Source organism: Galleria mellonella, unplaced genomic scaffold (genome assembly GCF_026898425.1).
Source record: "Galleria mellonella isolate WM207_F2 unplaced genomic scaffold, CSIRO_AGI_GalMel_v1 utg173, whole genome shotgun sequence".
NCBI lineage: Eukaryota > Metazoa > Arthropoda > Insecta > Lepidoptera > Pyralidae > Galleria > Galleria mellonella.
The window spans coordinates 8,485,264-8,501,135 of NW_026442016.1; the positions used below are offsets into that span (position 1 = coordinate 8,485,264).

Here is a 15,872-nt window from a genome sequence, read left to right on the forward strand (position 1 = left end):
TATGTCCGGATCACAGTAACGAGTATTAAAAGACGACGTTAGTATCTCGATTTATATGAGAAATATGCGTATCACTATTAAACTACTTGCTTTGATGTCACAAAAGCTATTTATTGATAGGAAATCCCATCCCACATTAAAATCTTTAGTAAATACCATCTTTCATGTTATTTTTGCCAATCCTCTGGATTTTTTTTAATATATAATACGTTTTATATAGGAATTCTGAATCCATATTTAATCATAGTCAAAAACTCATGTTGAGTTTAGAAGTCTTGATATAAAAGCGTATCTAACATTTGTTAACAAGGTGTTTAAAGTAATATATTTTATTATAATAATTTATAAATTTGGTATATTATTTGGTAAATTTGGTACAAATAAACACTATAACTAACTAATACAATATTGTTAAACGATGTGTAAACAAATATGTGATTTTTATTTTTTATTTTTTTTTTTTGTAATAAGACAGTTAGAGGTGAATTATAACGACTACGACATCTAATAACCGTATTATAGTTCAGATTATATGTCTAAATGGTAAAAGTTAAGTGATTATCACTTTAACGTTAAATGGCTTGGTGAGTTTAAAAGAACAGATGTTTAGATACGTCTTAATCGAGAGAGTTCCATAGGTCACACGATTACAGTGTTTTTTAATTGACAATTAAATAACAAATTGTCCTATTATTTAAACAGATATCGGGCTAGCGCGCCTTTGTTGCATCCATTTCCTCACTATTTTGTTGTAAAAATCTAAACACTAACTGCAAAAAATTTGAATTTTGTATAGTTAATTCTTTAAATACCATTCTCATTAAAAGGTTACTCACCCGACGGTGCCATTGTCGAGGTTCTGCATATGTTTGCTGAGGGTCTCCTTTATATTCTGCTGGGAGTAGAGCCCGATAGGCGAGTTAAACTGTTTGTGCACTATCCTCGGGCCAGTGGCCATTTTGAAGTCGTTCGTTCAGCGCTGAAATGAAGGCATATATTTGATTTTACTTGGATCTTACTCAACAAAATTAAATCTTACAATTTATTGTTTATTTTATTTTATTTTAATGTTACATATGGAATCAACAGCTTATATCTAGAATAATTAAAAATATTATATTTACACCATACATTAGCCAATTACAGATTCCCAATTTGTATACCAAACAATATTATGCTTATTTTTGGAGGGTAGGTTAAATGAAATATAAAAAAATCAAAAATAAAATCTATGGAGATACTTATATAAAACGTCGCATCACTGGATCATTTACGGACAAGATAATGAATTGTATGATAATTTGCGACTGTAATGTATTTTGCGACTTTTGACACGTTGATCAGAAAGCGAGAGAAAGTACAAAGTTTCCTGCATATCTCAAACCTATTATAAATAATATATATATTATTAGTTGAGAAAAAAAAACAAAAAGTAATATAAATATAAAAACAAAGCCAAAGCCAAACCAAAAAGCCTAACTACGCTTGATACGAAGTTCACCGGGTCATCTGTTACATACATACATAAATTTTATATTACGTAGTAAATATTATAATTAAGTACCTCCACTATATTCCTTTTGTTAATTTTATTGCAAATTAACATTTTTTTAATTCTGTAAAATACGATTAATTTAGAATACTTATTCATATAAAAATATGAAACAGAAAAAACAATAAAAGATATGTGAACTATGAGTATGTAAGTTTGCTAACTTCCTCACAGGAGTAAAAAAAAGTTTATCTATCCATACCCGAAAAAATTAGGATGACAAATTTTATGCCCCTCGTGAGATAATTTTATTACAGTCGGAAGATTCATGTTCGCGTTGGAATGATAGCACGTCTTATTGCGTTTTTATTAGCACCGGCAACAGCTTACACGACTATCATATTTTCTCCGAATAATGTGCAAGAGACAGGTAGCTTTGTGCAAATAAGTTTTCAATATGAGACGCGGCGACAGGGAAGCTGACGTTAATGTATTTAAGAGTTCGTTCTAATATAAGTGAGAATTGTAATGTTCATATTTATGAATATACATTTTTTTATTTTAATCGAAATAAAATGCTATACCAAGCCACTAAGATAGTAATAGTAGGATTTAAATTGGTTAGTTACTTTACATCCTTTTATAACCACTTAATAGACAAAAATAATGACCTTAGCAAAATTATAATAATTTAATCATTAATAAATAGTAAAAAAATAATAAAAATTATCAAAAGATCGTAACGGTAAAAACCTTAGCAGAACGGCTTCTTAATACATATAAAATTCCGTCTATTGACATTTTTTAAGTATCACACAATATAATAAGATAAATCGCATCACCAATAAAATTACAATGTCTCTTCCAACCTTCACATTGGCGAAATTATTGGAACCCCGATGGAGACATAATATAAAAAAAAAAACTTTTATAGCAGAAAGATGCTTACGGCTAAGTAAGTCTGTAAACGGTGTAAGCAATGGTACTGAGCTCTGACAGTAGATCTGGACGAACTTCAAACGCCTTTTTTAAGAATCGCATGCAATACTCTTTCAGGAAAATTTCTATTTATCTCACAACCTTAGTATTTAGCGAATGAAATTCCTCTGAAATCGGCGGCTATTTAGGTCTATAATGTGAGGGTGAATTTAATTGAATTTTTTATCTTGTCGAGTAAATAATAAATGCTTAGAAAGTAATTTACTTAAATGATTAAACGAGTTCTTTCAAGTGCAACAGATCGAATGATCTGAACCCACGCAGTATGTAATTGTAAATGTAATTTATAAAAAAATGAGCTATAATCTATTTTGGAAATTGCGAATAATATCTTAGAACCCTTCTCCATAGAAATTGTTGAGATATAATATTTAATAATTGAAAACTAAAGAAATAAAATTTATAATTAAAATTGGTGTTCACAATAAAATATGAATTAATTTAATGTTTTGTAATTACAGTAAAGTGGAAGAAATTGTGTTCTCATAGAGTCCGTAATTCATGATTTTTTTCTTGAACCATAGATTACTTCGGATTACTTTTTTATTGGAATAAAAAATTCCGGATTGAAATTAGCTATTTCTCGAGTCACAATTTAATATTATCAAAATTAAATATGATCGATTTATAGACGTAAAAAAATTTTACTTGTACGTTATTTTTAACAAGTTCATTCATTGGCTTTTGTAATGGGTTTATATACTTAATCTATGATAGCTTTGTCTATGTCAGTCAGTCTTGTTAAGTCAGTCATTCAAGGTTATTAATAGAGCATGAAAGTATTTAGTTTTTGTAATAATTTCTTAAAACAAATAAAAGTTACTTGAATAATAGTTGTTTACTTAACATTATAGATTTCATCGAATAATAGAGATAATTGTATTACTTTATAAATACACAGAAATAAAATATAAGTATATGAATGGGAAGTGAAAACATGGTAAACATTTAGTTTCAATTAAAGAGTTGTAGTTTGAGTATACATAAATACGCCATGGGATAATAATAATAATAATAATAAATAATGCATAACTGTTTATTGTGATTGTGATGTGCTTTGAATATTACTTATAGAAAAATAATAATTGTTGAGACTTCTTATACCTATATGATGTTGTCAGAAATGGTCCTAAAAATTGCGATTAATTGCCATTGTAGAGAAGAAAAAGAAAAATAAATTGTATATAAAACCTAATGTAGGATTTTTTTTTTGCTAAAATCATATAATAAACAAACACAATAATAATTGTAGCTTTTTCTTTTCTTTCTTTTTATCAATATGAATTTTGTGATAACCATTTTATCCAGTCACATTTTTCGTGTAAACAACATTAATTTAATAAAAAGAAGCAATAGCCGTGTTTCTTGCCCGTTCTTCTCAACTGAAATTGTATTCCGAACTGGGTAGTAGTTTCATTAAGAAATCACTATTCAAAAATTCTTATAATTAATTTTATACAAATAAAAAAAATATATTTATTCGTTTTTTATTTCAATGTTAAGACATTTTAAATCTGGTAAAAATACAATTCTCCCCGAACATAATTTAGCCCTTTTCAAAATTCGTCTGAATCTGCATTGAATTGGTTAAACATAGTTGTATAATAGCATTAGGGACAATTTGTATACAGTTTTATTTATGTATTTCGTCATTGGTCGTGGACTGTGAAATAATTGCGAAATGTACACGGAAGATGTCGAGAACCGCACTCCAGAATTAGTTGACGTGAGCCAATTCTACTAATGCCAAAACAACATCTCTAGCTTTTTTGTGTTACGAACTACTTACTTAAATAAAACAGATAACATATATAACCTAAACAATAACTGTTTGGGTACAAATTATGAAAAAAACCACTAATCCCATATGGGTCTGAAGTAGTCATAGGTGTTAGTTATCTGTTACAGTTGTGATGAACACAGTCCTTAACTTATCCGTGACAGACAAAATAGGAGCGTACTTAGTACCATCTATTTTTATCTAAAATAAGTATAATGAGAATTAAACATAAGATAGAAAAAAAACGGAATTATTAGCGTTTTGAACATTTCGCTGCGGTATCCTAAAAAGACTGGTACTATTTTCAAATAACAGAATACAGATATGACATGAAGGTGCTTTTTCTTAGCGATTTAAAATAGAAAAGATCTATAGATCTAGCTAGATAAAAATAGAAAAAATCTTTTAAACTATCGTAAAGTTTGCCTTGCGTTTTCTGCGTTGAAACGTAAGAAAACTTATTGCTAACTATGCATTAAATGATAAAAAAGTATTGTAAATAGGAAGATATAGTTTAAAATTATTTATTATATACCGATACATATTTTTATTTTTCGCGTTATAAAATGACTTGAAGAGAAAGACACGAAGAGCGAGTTACGACTTCCTAAAGACAACTTTTTATTATCAACCGACTTCGTAAAGGCAGATGTTTACAATTTGACACTATATTTTTTATCAAGACATTAATCAAACGACCGACGGGATATGATTCTTTTATTACAAACTTTATGACTATTTCCGACTCTATCATCAGACCAATTCTATGGTGTAATTTTATTGCACTGTCATTGGCATTGTACAAATACGAGTACGCTAACATTTAGTTAGATAACAGTAAATACATAATTGTATTATAATTATTGAATTTAAAAAGTATACAAGCGAAATTAATATAAAAAGCTCGTAAAATTAATTCCATTGCTATATTCAGATCTGCTTTTATCCATTATCATTTTTCTTTATTCGATGCTTTCAAAATAAGTGCATTAGATTTTTACAAGCTTGCTTCTTTCATATAATATATACCTACACGTTTTTTCAGTTTATAACTTGCCATCAATTATTCAAATATTTATTATCTTTTACCCGAGACTTCGTTTAAGTGATCGAAATTCTATTAATTTCCCAAGATAAAAAGTATAGTTTATAAGATAGTCCTTTTTCATCCAGATAGTATCCGAATAGTATGTATATTTCACATGAAGATTAATTAAGGTGTTAAAGTGTTAAAAGATAACAAACAAATAAATGCACTTTCACTTTAATCATCACATCAATAAGATTCGTATTTATATTTCTTTATTTATATTGCCAATATTATAACTTTCGCAAAATTAAGTCTACAATTGTTATCCTTTTTTAAAGCTATAGGTTTTAAAACTACAGATCAAATAATATGATATGTTCATGTCATTTCGGTCGGTATATTCGGTCAGTTACTAAAAAGGAATTTTTAAAAAATATCTGTATTTTATTTTTAATTTATTTATTGTTATTATATTAATTTATTTATTTATTTATTATACTACTGTATTGTATATTTTTATTTATATTTATTTGTTTTTGTCAATTGTGTTTATGGCAATTCTAATTTGTCGATTATTTATTCGAGTGATTGCATTTAACATAATATTTGTCCACTTTGTGTAAAATGTAAGTGGGCGTTAGAAAACAGTACGTTATCGTCCATGCTTCTGAAAATGATGTAGACGGCGAGAGATATAGTCTATTTTTGCGTCAGACTTGCTCGCACACGTAATAAATATTTGCGCACTTATTTTCAGTGTTATATATTTCTGATAAATGGAATTGTTTGCATATATTTGCGTGCGTTTCTTATATGCATACGTTTCCTCTGAATTAGTTAACGTGTTGGGTATTTTAAGAAACTTTAAACAAATATAACATTTTTTAGATTTATTTGTAGAGTTCACTGTTATTTTAATATATAAAAATCCCATGTCACAATGTTTGTTCACGCTAATCTCTAAAATTACTTAAATCATTTTAATGAAATTTTGTTTATGTGCATTGATTGCTTCAATTTGAGATATATGAGATTTTTTTAATCTAATAAGTGGCCTATAGAGTGTAATTTATATGAAACAGCATTCCAATTAAGATTGAAAACGTTTCAATTTAAGATGGAAAACGTAGGTCGGTCAAAAACAAAAATAAAAATTCCTCTTTATTAATTGTTCACCTACTTTGAGTTTTAATAATATGTTTCGAAATATTTAAAATATTTTTCAGTCCAGCCGGACAAGCAATAAAAATGACGTTTGGAGCTGTTGTGAGGCCAATGGAGTTGTTTTTAGAGAAACAAGGTTAACAATACCGTCATCAAGGTTAAGAATAATAGTACAGTGTAATCCCTGCTATGCGATGTACACAAATAACTTTCAAAGTTATTTTTAAACCGCATCTTGTTTTATGCATAAATTTGCAACCTGCATACATCGCTGTATACATCCAAGGACGGATAAAAAAAAGATATAACTACATAGATAGGTACTTCCTTTATCTCTGGTAAAGGACAATGTGTACCAAAACAGTAAACAAACGATTGTTTTCATCAAAACAAACAATTTTATCTAAAAATAAATTGATCATAAAAATATGATATTATTTTTAATAGCATAGGAGTTAGCGATTCTGATTAATATTTGTTTAACAGTAAATTACTCTTATATAACGGTCCATGCATCATATTTATGAGTTGTTGTAATGTTTTAGAATTGAACTATCGACATGTATGATAACATCAAAGAAAGTTCTATAATGGAGTCATACAGACACTCATACGCATGCATATCCGATTGGCGCAGCGATATTACATGAAACGCGTGAGTTATTTCAAGCTCGTGAAGTCATGGCGAATTATTTTGGTACGACACCTTGTTCATGAAGTTAGCGATGTCGAGGCCACCAGGTAATTAGTGGCGAAAAACGTGAACATTCTGTAAGCGTTAATACTATGTTAATGCATGAAGCGTCTGTTTTTAGTATTTGTACCTTGTGCGGCGTCAATTTCGTGCGAGCGGCTTGCTTGCCTGCCTCTAACTGAGCGCGCGTCGGCGCCCGCCCACGCAACCTGCTGCGTCTGTGGACGCCTCACCTGTAAGCTTTCAGTAATCATGGTATTCAGTTGCTGTCAGACAGGTGTTTACAGCGATCAAAAGGTGATAAACTGTTGGTACACAGAGATGAATCTCCATATAGTAGTGTACGAGGAAATGTTTAGTTTTCTATACATTGGTTAATGGCGTGGAATTTATCGTAAATGGAAATATTACGGTTTGATTCATAATATTTAATTTTAACATTTTATATAATAGTATATTGAAATAGAAATAATAATTAGAATTTTAGTTTTAAGGAAATATATGTGTGTATTAAAACGCGTATACAATACAGTGACATATTACTATTTTACACATGCTTTCATTAGTAGCATTTGTAAAATAGTAATGTATAACATAGAATAGTTAAATAATAGGTAAGTATAGAAGTTAGTTAAAAATGAAAAATTGTAAAAACCAACGTCTTCTTTTAAAGAAAACTATTAAATTTAAACAGGCGTTGGCTCCAGTCGAGTTATTTTTACCAGTTTATAGGCTATCGCGTTTCTTAATTTATCATCAATGTTGCAGACTGAACGACAGAAAAATGTTAAAAGTAAATATTGGATTCACAAATAGCCAGAAGAGTGATATATTATCAAGTGTTCAAGCAACTAAAATATAAAACTAGGTATCCGCTGTCTAAACCAGAGAAATTTGTAGGTTAAGATAAACCGTAGCACCCTTCTCATTGTGAAGACAAACTAAAAAACACTGAATTCGATAAGTACTTATGTATTCTTAATTCAACTTTAACTTCAGTTCTCAATTTTGCTGAATTTGTTTCTTATATACTGGTTCTCTTTGTTTGTAATGTGATTTTTTTAATCTAAAGGGTGTCAGATATTAATTAATTTATTTTTATTATTTTTTTATACAACTTAGAATGGCAAACAAGCTGACGGCTCACTTGATGGAAAGTGGTAACTGTTGCCTATAGACATGAGCAGTACCATGGACATAACAAAGTATACTGTTACGCCCATGATACCCCCCATGCGTTGCCATTCCTGAGGACTCAGATGTCATTCCTCTGTACCCTGTACCGAACACAACTGCTTCACGGTAGAAACACGAATGGGACAGAGGTACCCAAGCAATCGACTTTTACAAAGTCTCCCTCTGGTAATTCTGTATTAATTAAAGTATATGTAGAAAGAATGTTAAATTATTATTTATTACCATAATACTTAAAATGTATAAAACAGGAACAATCTTACCTAACAAAAACAAACTATTCACAAGCTGTCCTTGAACTTGTTTGTGGCACTAATAAGCTAAAAATGGGACGAAAAATTTCTACAAACAGATCTCTGTTACCTACGACTCTCCGACTACGAATGAACCATACTTTCTACAGCGGAATATACCAGAATTTTATTTAGTTTGAACTATTTTCAGCGCCAAGATTAAAAGTTGTTAAATAAATTATAAGAATGTTTTCCCCGTTACACTTTTACTTTCAATTGGTCAGTACGAGTTTGTTGAACTCTGTTTCCCATTTGTCATTGTCAAATGTGTTTATTGAGTATTATCGTATTTGTCAATATATGTATATCATCACATGTGATTTAAATTTATTTATTTTATTTATTTATTTATTTAAGGCTAGAACAGTTAGAACAATACATAATTATACACTTAAATAGTAATTTGACAGCCACTAAACTTTGCACAAATATAATATAAGTGAAGGAAACACAAAATTAAATAATACTAAATTAAACATAATTCTTATCTAATCTATCTAAATATTGATATAAATACGAGTATTATATAAGTACATATGGTTATGTAAAATATCATATACATACTTATATATATATAAACAAAAATATATTGTAAACTAGAAGTATCACTACAGAAAACTAGCAGCAGTCCAGCAGTACAGTTTCATCTGTGGGACAGGTATAAAATTAACTTTTTATCATCATTCTATGCAGAAATGGGTGGAGGAGTTATACGTAACTACATTATCTATAAAAATTATTCTAAAGATGACTCAACACAATTTTTTTAAGGTGTATTCTGTTTAGAAATTATATTAACCCCATTTGATATTTTTAATTAAATCTCTAAACTTACATATTCCTTATCTTAGAGATCTGAGATTCGATTTTATATTAACATGTCTAATAATGTTAAGTATTCTCATATATTTTATCCAAGTAACAAATACTAAAAATATTTGTTAAATTACAAATAGTAAGTTGAAATAAGTATCGTTAATATTAAATTCTAATTACATAAATTTTCGCCATACCTTATCTAGATGTTGTTAATGAAATAATAGCTTTAATGTTTCATCAAATAACTGTTGATATACCAACTAAAAATTAATTTAGAGCGACGGATAGTTAAATTGCGTTTAATTTAATAAAATTATTTAAATAAATATGTACGTATGCGTTTAAAGACAAATTAGTTTTGATTTATTTGCTGTTTTTTAGATATTGCTAAATATAAAACGACGACACGAATTGCATTTTACACTAGATATTTTAACAGTAAAAAACCTTTACAAAATAAAGAAGAAAATGTAGAAGTAATTTAATAAATTACTTGATAAATGCAACACAACTTGTTTTTCTTTATAATTAGTTCTTTTTTTATCGACAGACTTTAAAAAGATGGAGGTTCTCAATTCGATTGTATTTTTTTTTATCTTTGTTATTTCATAACTCCGTCAATACTAAACCGATTTGGGAAATTATTTTTTTATCTGCAAGAAAATATTTACAGCTTCGTCCCACAGAAAATTTATTAAAATCGGTAGGTAGGTAGTTTATCTTTTTTATGAAACTGGTTTGCCACAATGGAAAGCGTTATTTTTTTTTTACATAATTTATATTCTTTCTAAGTTGAATAATAAATGAAATAATTACTTAATCTGTTTTTTTAAGAGAATGAACAAATTAAGCTCAAAGCTGCGTGAAGTTCTATCATAATATTATACAAATGTTTCGTCCAGACATTCACAACATATGAGATTCTCCCATCCTTAATAATGACTCTGTTATTAGTGTTCGAAGATATATCCTAATTAATCAATATAGGAATTTAATCTTTTGTGCCACATAATTCTAGGTAGATACGAATATATGACAGGAAATATTGGGTACTTACTATCAGAAAATGCGAACAGTTTTTTTTTTTTAAATATAGATACCTCCAATTAACAAGTTAAATTAGGTAATTATTAATGTCTTTCAAAAAGTATCATTTTAATAGAACTTTACGTAGAGATAAGTTCATTTAACCATCATATAGATATGTTGGTGAAATCAGTGACACGCACATAGTGACAGGTGCATCGTTCTATTTTGATTTACTATGAGTAATAGATGAACACGCATGATACTATCCGAATCTGTTTCAAGGATAATTGCATAGGTATGTGAAATGTTCATTGCATTTTAAAGCACTGCAGCTGGCTAAAAATTTGCGAACAATAATAACAATAATAAGTTCTTGTATTTCTTTTTTAAAATCGTCACTTCCTGAAACGAGAGTGATAATTTTACAATATTTATAAAACAGTAGGTTCTTAAATTGAAATTACAGTACTTTGAAATTTTGGCAATTGATTGTTTTTTTTTTCGTGTTATAATTTTTTTTAAAGAAATAAAATTGAGGTATTTATTATTATATATCTAAGATTATTATATATAGTTTACCTGCCCACTAATTTTGTCGTGCAAAAAGATAAAATCTCTACATTTATTTGTTTGTGTTGAAGTAGGCACCTACTGAAATTTGTGTTCCGTGCCAAGAGGTTAACGTATCCATGTTGGATTTGGCAAGATGTCGTCCAATGTTTGCTAGTTGTTTTTTAATATGAAATCTTAAAGACTATAAATACAAATATTACTACCAAAATACATACAAAACTACAAGAAACGATTTTCTCGCTTCAGTTGTTATTTCTAAAAGATAATTGTTAATGAATCCTGACATTTAACATCAACCACCAGCCTTTGTGCAATGGTTTATGTTTGGGTACATGTTTCCGGAATTTCCTGATTGTTCAAAAATGAACAAAAGTGTAATTATATTCGGTGCGTATTTTTTTTAATATAATTACGTATGTTTATTTTAGGATTATTTGCATAATTATTTTAATTGAAACAGTTTACTTTCCGAATAGTTACAACACAAGTTTTAGACAAGCATTTTTTATGTATTACACAGGTCTCCATAAATTCTTTATCATCACATAAGCCAGCTAACGGCTTATGTGATGATGATGAATTGAACTTCCACTGCTGAACATAGGCCTTCATCTCTGGGAAGTGTTGCCACGCTTGATAGACGGGTTGGCAACCGCACTTAGGCTTTGGTGATGTTTTAAGAGGGACACTGTTGCCCATCCCTTGACCATTAAGTTCTCGTATTCGCCCTTTACGACATCTACGGGAAAGGAAATACTGGCCTATTCTATGCTTGTACTACACGTACTCCATAAATTAATTATCTTTAATATCTATTTTTAATTTTGGAATAACTAAATACGTATAACAACCAATACGTATAATAAAAACTCTGCGTAGTTTAATTTAAATTTTAAATACATTATAATTTCATTTAAAGAGGAGAAATATATTTAATGAGAACTTTAGCTGTGAATTTATGCATTCTACATCTCGCATATTACTTTAAAACAATAGAAAGATGAAACTGCGAGTTCACTTCAAAATTCCCGACGGAATGAAGAGTCCGAATGTGATTATACCTACCCATTTCTCTGCTCTATTGTTTCAATTAAAGTTACTGTCAAAATAAACACACATACCTACCTGTTATAATTATTATATAGGTACCTGTATACCAACCTTTTATTCATGAGATTATTATCCTTATATATTTAAATATACTTCAAATATATATATATATATATATATATATATATATATATATACATATATATATATATATATATATGTATTAATAATTTAATAAGTTAATAATAAATTAAAATAAATACTATCATGAAAACCAAGACTTACGGTCCGCCTGACAGAAAGAGGCCATTGCAGCTAAAATCGTTCACACGTTTCATTGTCGCCCTTTAACATGAAATTCTCAAGTCATACTAGCTTTTGCCCGCAAATTCGTATGCGTAGATATTGAGAGTAAGTAAACATTTCAAATACACTCATTCATTTTTTTTTAATGGCTTATCGACATATATCTTCTTCCAGATTTTTTTACTTTCAAGAGTTCAACTGTGAAAACTGCATCCATTATGATTCAGTAGTATATGCGTGGTGCTGGAAGAAATATACATACAAACATTAAGAATTTATTGCTTTGGCTTTCATTACTCTTAAACAATATTTCTAATTATTTATTATGTACCGATACCGTTTAATTACAATTTTATTATAATAACAGGATTTTAGACGACAAAGAAGTGCTTATGCATTAAAACACATTTTACTAAAATAGGTAAGTGTGGAAATCCATATCAATGGTTATTTAATGAAAACTATTTGCTATTCGAAACTAAATGTTAACCGTTCGATTTTCGCAATTTGGGTGCAGAATAAAATATTTAATTAATTAATGTAGGCAAAATAATTCTAGTTAAATAACCACATTGGTAAAGTTTCCTAATGTCAAATATGCAGCATTTCTTAAATCTTATTTCAAACAGATATCCGTTTATTCTTTCTACTGAACATTATTATAAATGTCTTTGTTTATGCAACTCAGAATGGAAAACAAGCTGACGACCCACTTAATGGAAAGTGGTAACCGTCGCCTATAGACATGAGCAGTACCATGGACATAACAGAGTATACTATTTCACCCATGATACCCTCCATGCATAGCTATTCCTGAAGATTTAGGAGTTATTCTTCTGTGCCTTGTTAATTCAAAATAGTAAATTCACTCCGAAAGTTTGAAAATATGTCTGGACGTCTGTTACTCAATCACACTTAAATGGCTGAACGAATTTGAATAAAATTTCGTATTCATATATATAGTTCATATTTAGCCTGGGTTGATATAGTATTCTAATATATTTTTCCTAATTCAGGCAAGATAAGCGGTGGGTTACGACTAGTTAAAAATAAATCCTCAAAAATATAGACCGTAAATAATAAGTAGTCATTAGGTATAAAGTATTCTGTTACGTAGGTGGAAATAATGAAGGGATTTCAAGTCTATTCGAATAAGGATTATTTCCATTCTATTCTAATTCCTGAAATTGCCGAAATGTGAAAAAGAGATTTAGTGTTCATGCACGCTAAGTTCTACGTATATGATGTAAGCCAATCATGTATTTACCTATATCATTATCACATAAATATATCATCTAGAAAGAAAGAAATAAAAATATTTATTTGGCGTATGTCGATAACAATTACAAGTACAACATAAACGATTATAAACTTAAAGAAAAAGGAAATACAAAAATAAACTTATACCTAATTAGAAATTATGCGTCCAAAATGGTCACCATTCAGCTAAGTAATTTTATAACGTAACGTCTAAACGCTGATTTTCTGTACTTCTTTCTGTTCTTTCTGTACTGCTATTATCACCGATATCATCACGAGTTCATCATGCGGCCCACAATTCGCTACAGCTCGTTGAAGCGAGACGCTGCCATGTAAGTACTGCACTCATCTTGATGAATTCGAAAGTCTTCATCAAACTTTCGAATGAAGTCGAAATAATTATCAGAAACGACACAAATAGTTCATAAAATTCCTGTTACACACATAAATAAAATAAACTAATGATGTAACGGTAAATAAAAAAACTTTCGTCTTATTTATAAAGGTTCGGTCTGAAGGAATATCGCTAGTCCTGCTAGTGACAGCGTGACAACCGGTTTCCTAGAGGCCAAGACAGTCAGGCGGAACCCGCTGTGATAGCTGCATACGCAATTGACGCTTTCCCGTTAAAGACAAGATTTCTAATTAAACTAGTTGAACGAGATTATCGATAATTCCTATAAAATTGCAATAAAATAAAATAAATAATAGCCTACTAATATTATATTATAAATGCAAAAGTGAGTTTTAGTTTGTTGCTTCCTATCACCTAATAAGCTCGACTCTAACAATGTATGTATGTATGCTCGACATTGTATTATTACATATTCTGTATTAAGTTTTACACATTTATAATTTCTGGCAAATGACAGATAAAAGATAAATAATAGATAAAACTAGTTTTTACATTCAATTTTAAATTTAAATAGTAATTATGGACGTCGCAGTGTTATTAAAGACAACTTATTTACGAATTTCATAATTATTACTGGATGAATCTATTTAGAAAGCATAAGATACTAAAGAGGGTTATTGGCATAGATTACATAATAAAGTTCAATTGACATATAAGCATTTCGCAACGATGCAACGGAACGATCTTTCAAATAACGAAACGATTAAGAGAAAGAAGAATTATTAAATATATTTAAATATACTAAGTGAAAACGAAATTTTTAGCATCCATTAAGAGAATACTCTACTAATTACCAATTGAACATTTTTTTAAATAAATATGAACCGAGATAATTGTTTCTTTTATAAAGACATGATCCATGAGAAACAGTTCTCATTTTTTTTTTTTATTATTGTTTTCAATCAATATTTCTTTGGGGATTTTTTTTTTTACTTTACTTCCTAAAAATTGTTGTAATGCTTATAATTTAATATAAGGTTCTATACACGAGGATTAACGAAAAGCAGATAACAAGTTATAATCATGTGGATTATTGCAATCACTAGATATAACTTAAACTATCTCAAAAGTCATAATAAAACTGTGAAACTATTGGATTCGGATAAAATTATGCAAAAAACAAATTTTCTTCAAGATCTAAGTATTCATCTTATTTTAATTTGTCATATTCTTTTAATGTTATTGGCTCATAAACATCGGAAAACGCACGCGTCATGTGATATTCAATGCATTTAAATATGCCTTCTTCAGTAAATGGCGGAAAATGGTACATTGTAACAATATGATCAAACTGAATAATCCGAGCATTTCTTATGTTAATGCGATTAATATAAAGTTTGTTATGAAATATCATTTTTGTAAAATAGATCCATTATATAGATCCAATAGGTAGATCCGCAGATGTTAAAATTTCAAATGTTAAAAATGTTAAAAATTTCAATTTGGAATAAGAATTCCAATTTGTTAAAAATGTCTTCCTAACTTTTATAATTTTCTTTTTTTTTTTCAATTTGGAATAAAAAACTAAGGTAATCCACGCCTTATTAGAAGCAGCACTATGGATATCACAGAATACCCACTTAAATAGGCACTATATACATATTATTAAATCTGTTTGAGATATTAGTTTAATAGGGAGATTATTTCCATTTAGAGAATTTTAAGTGCCAAATAAAAAATTACTATTTAAGGAAATCATCTCAGTCGTAGTACCTAATACATATTAGTATATTTGTTATCTATAATATGTATAAGTTTATATATTTTATTCATA

The 15,872-nt window shown here is 28.7% G+C and overlaps 1 protein-coding gene across 7 annotated transcripts in view; it reads right to left on the bottom strand.

Moving 5' to 3' along the window:
- LOC113515380 (uncharacterized) overlaps positions 1-8,731 on the bottom strand; it is a 52,018-nt gene extending 43,287 nt beyond the window's left edge. For 5 of the 7 annotated variants that reach the window (XR_008252677.1, XM_026899564.3, XM_052893411.1 and 2 more), the window contains exons 1-2: positions 7,290-7,399; positions 837-979 (exon numbers count right to left, since the gene is read on the bottom strand). Coding sequence is in view for 6 of the 7 variants with exons in the window: in XM_026899564.3 (XP_026755365.1) it covers positions 837-958 (122 nt within the window). In the remaining variant the exon portion in view is untranslated. Of the gene's footprint in view, positions 1-836; positions 980-7,289; positions 7,400-8,616 lie in introns of those variants that run through there. The other 2 variants (XM_031910419.2, XM_031910421.2) reach the window with 2 other exon arrangements.
- Between the last annotated feature and the right edge of the window lie 7,141 nt (positions 8,732-15,872).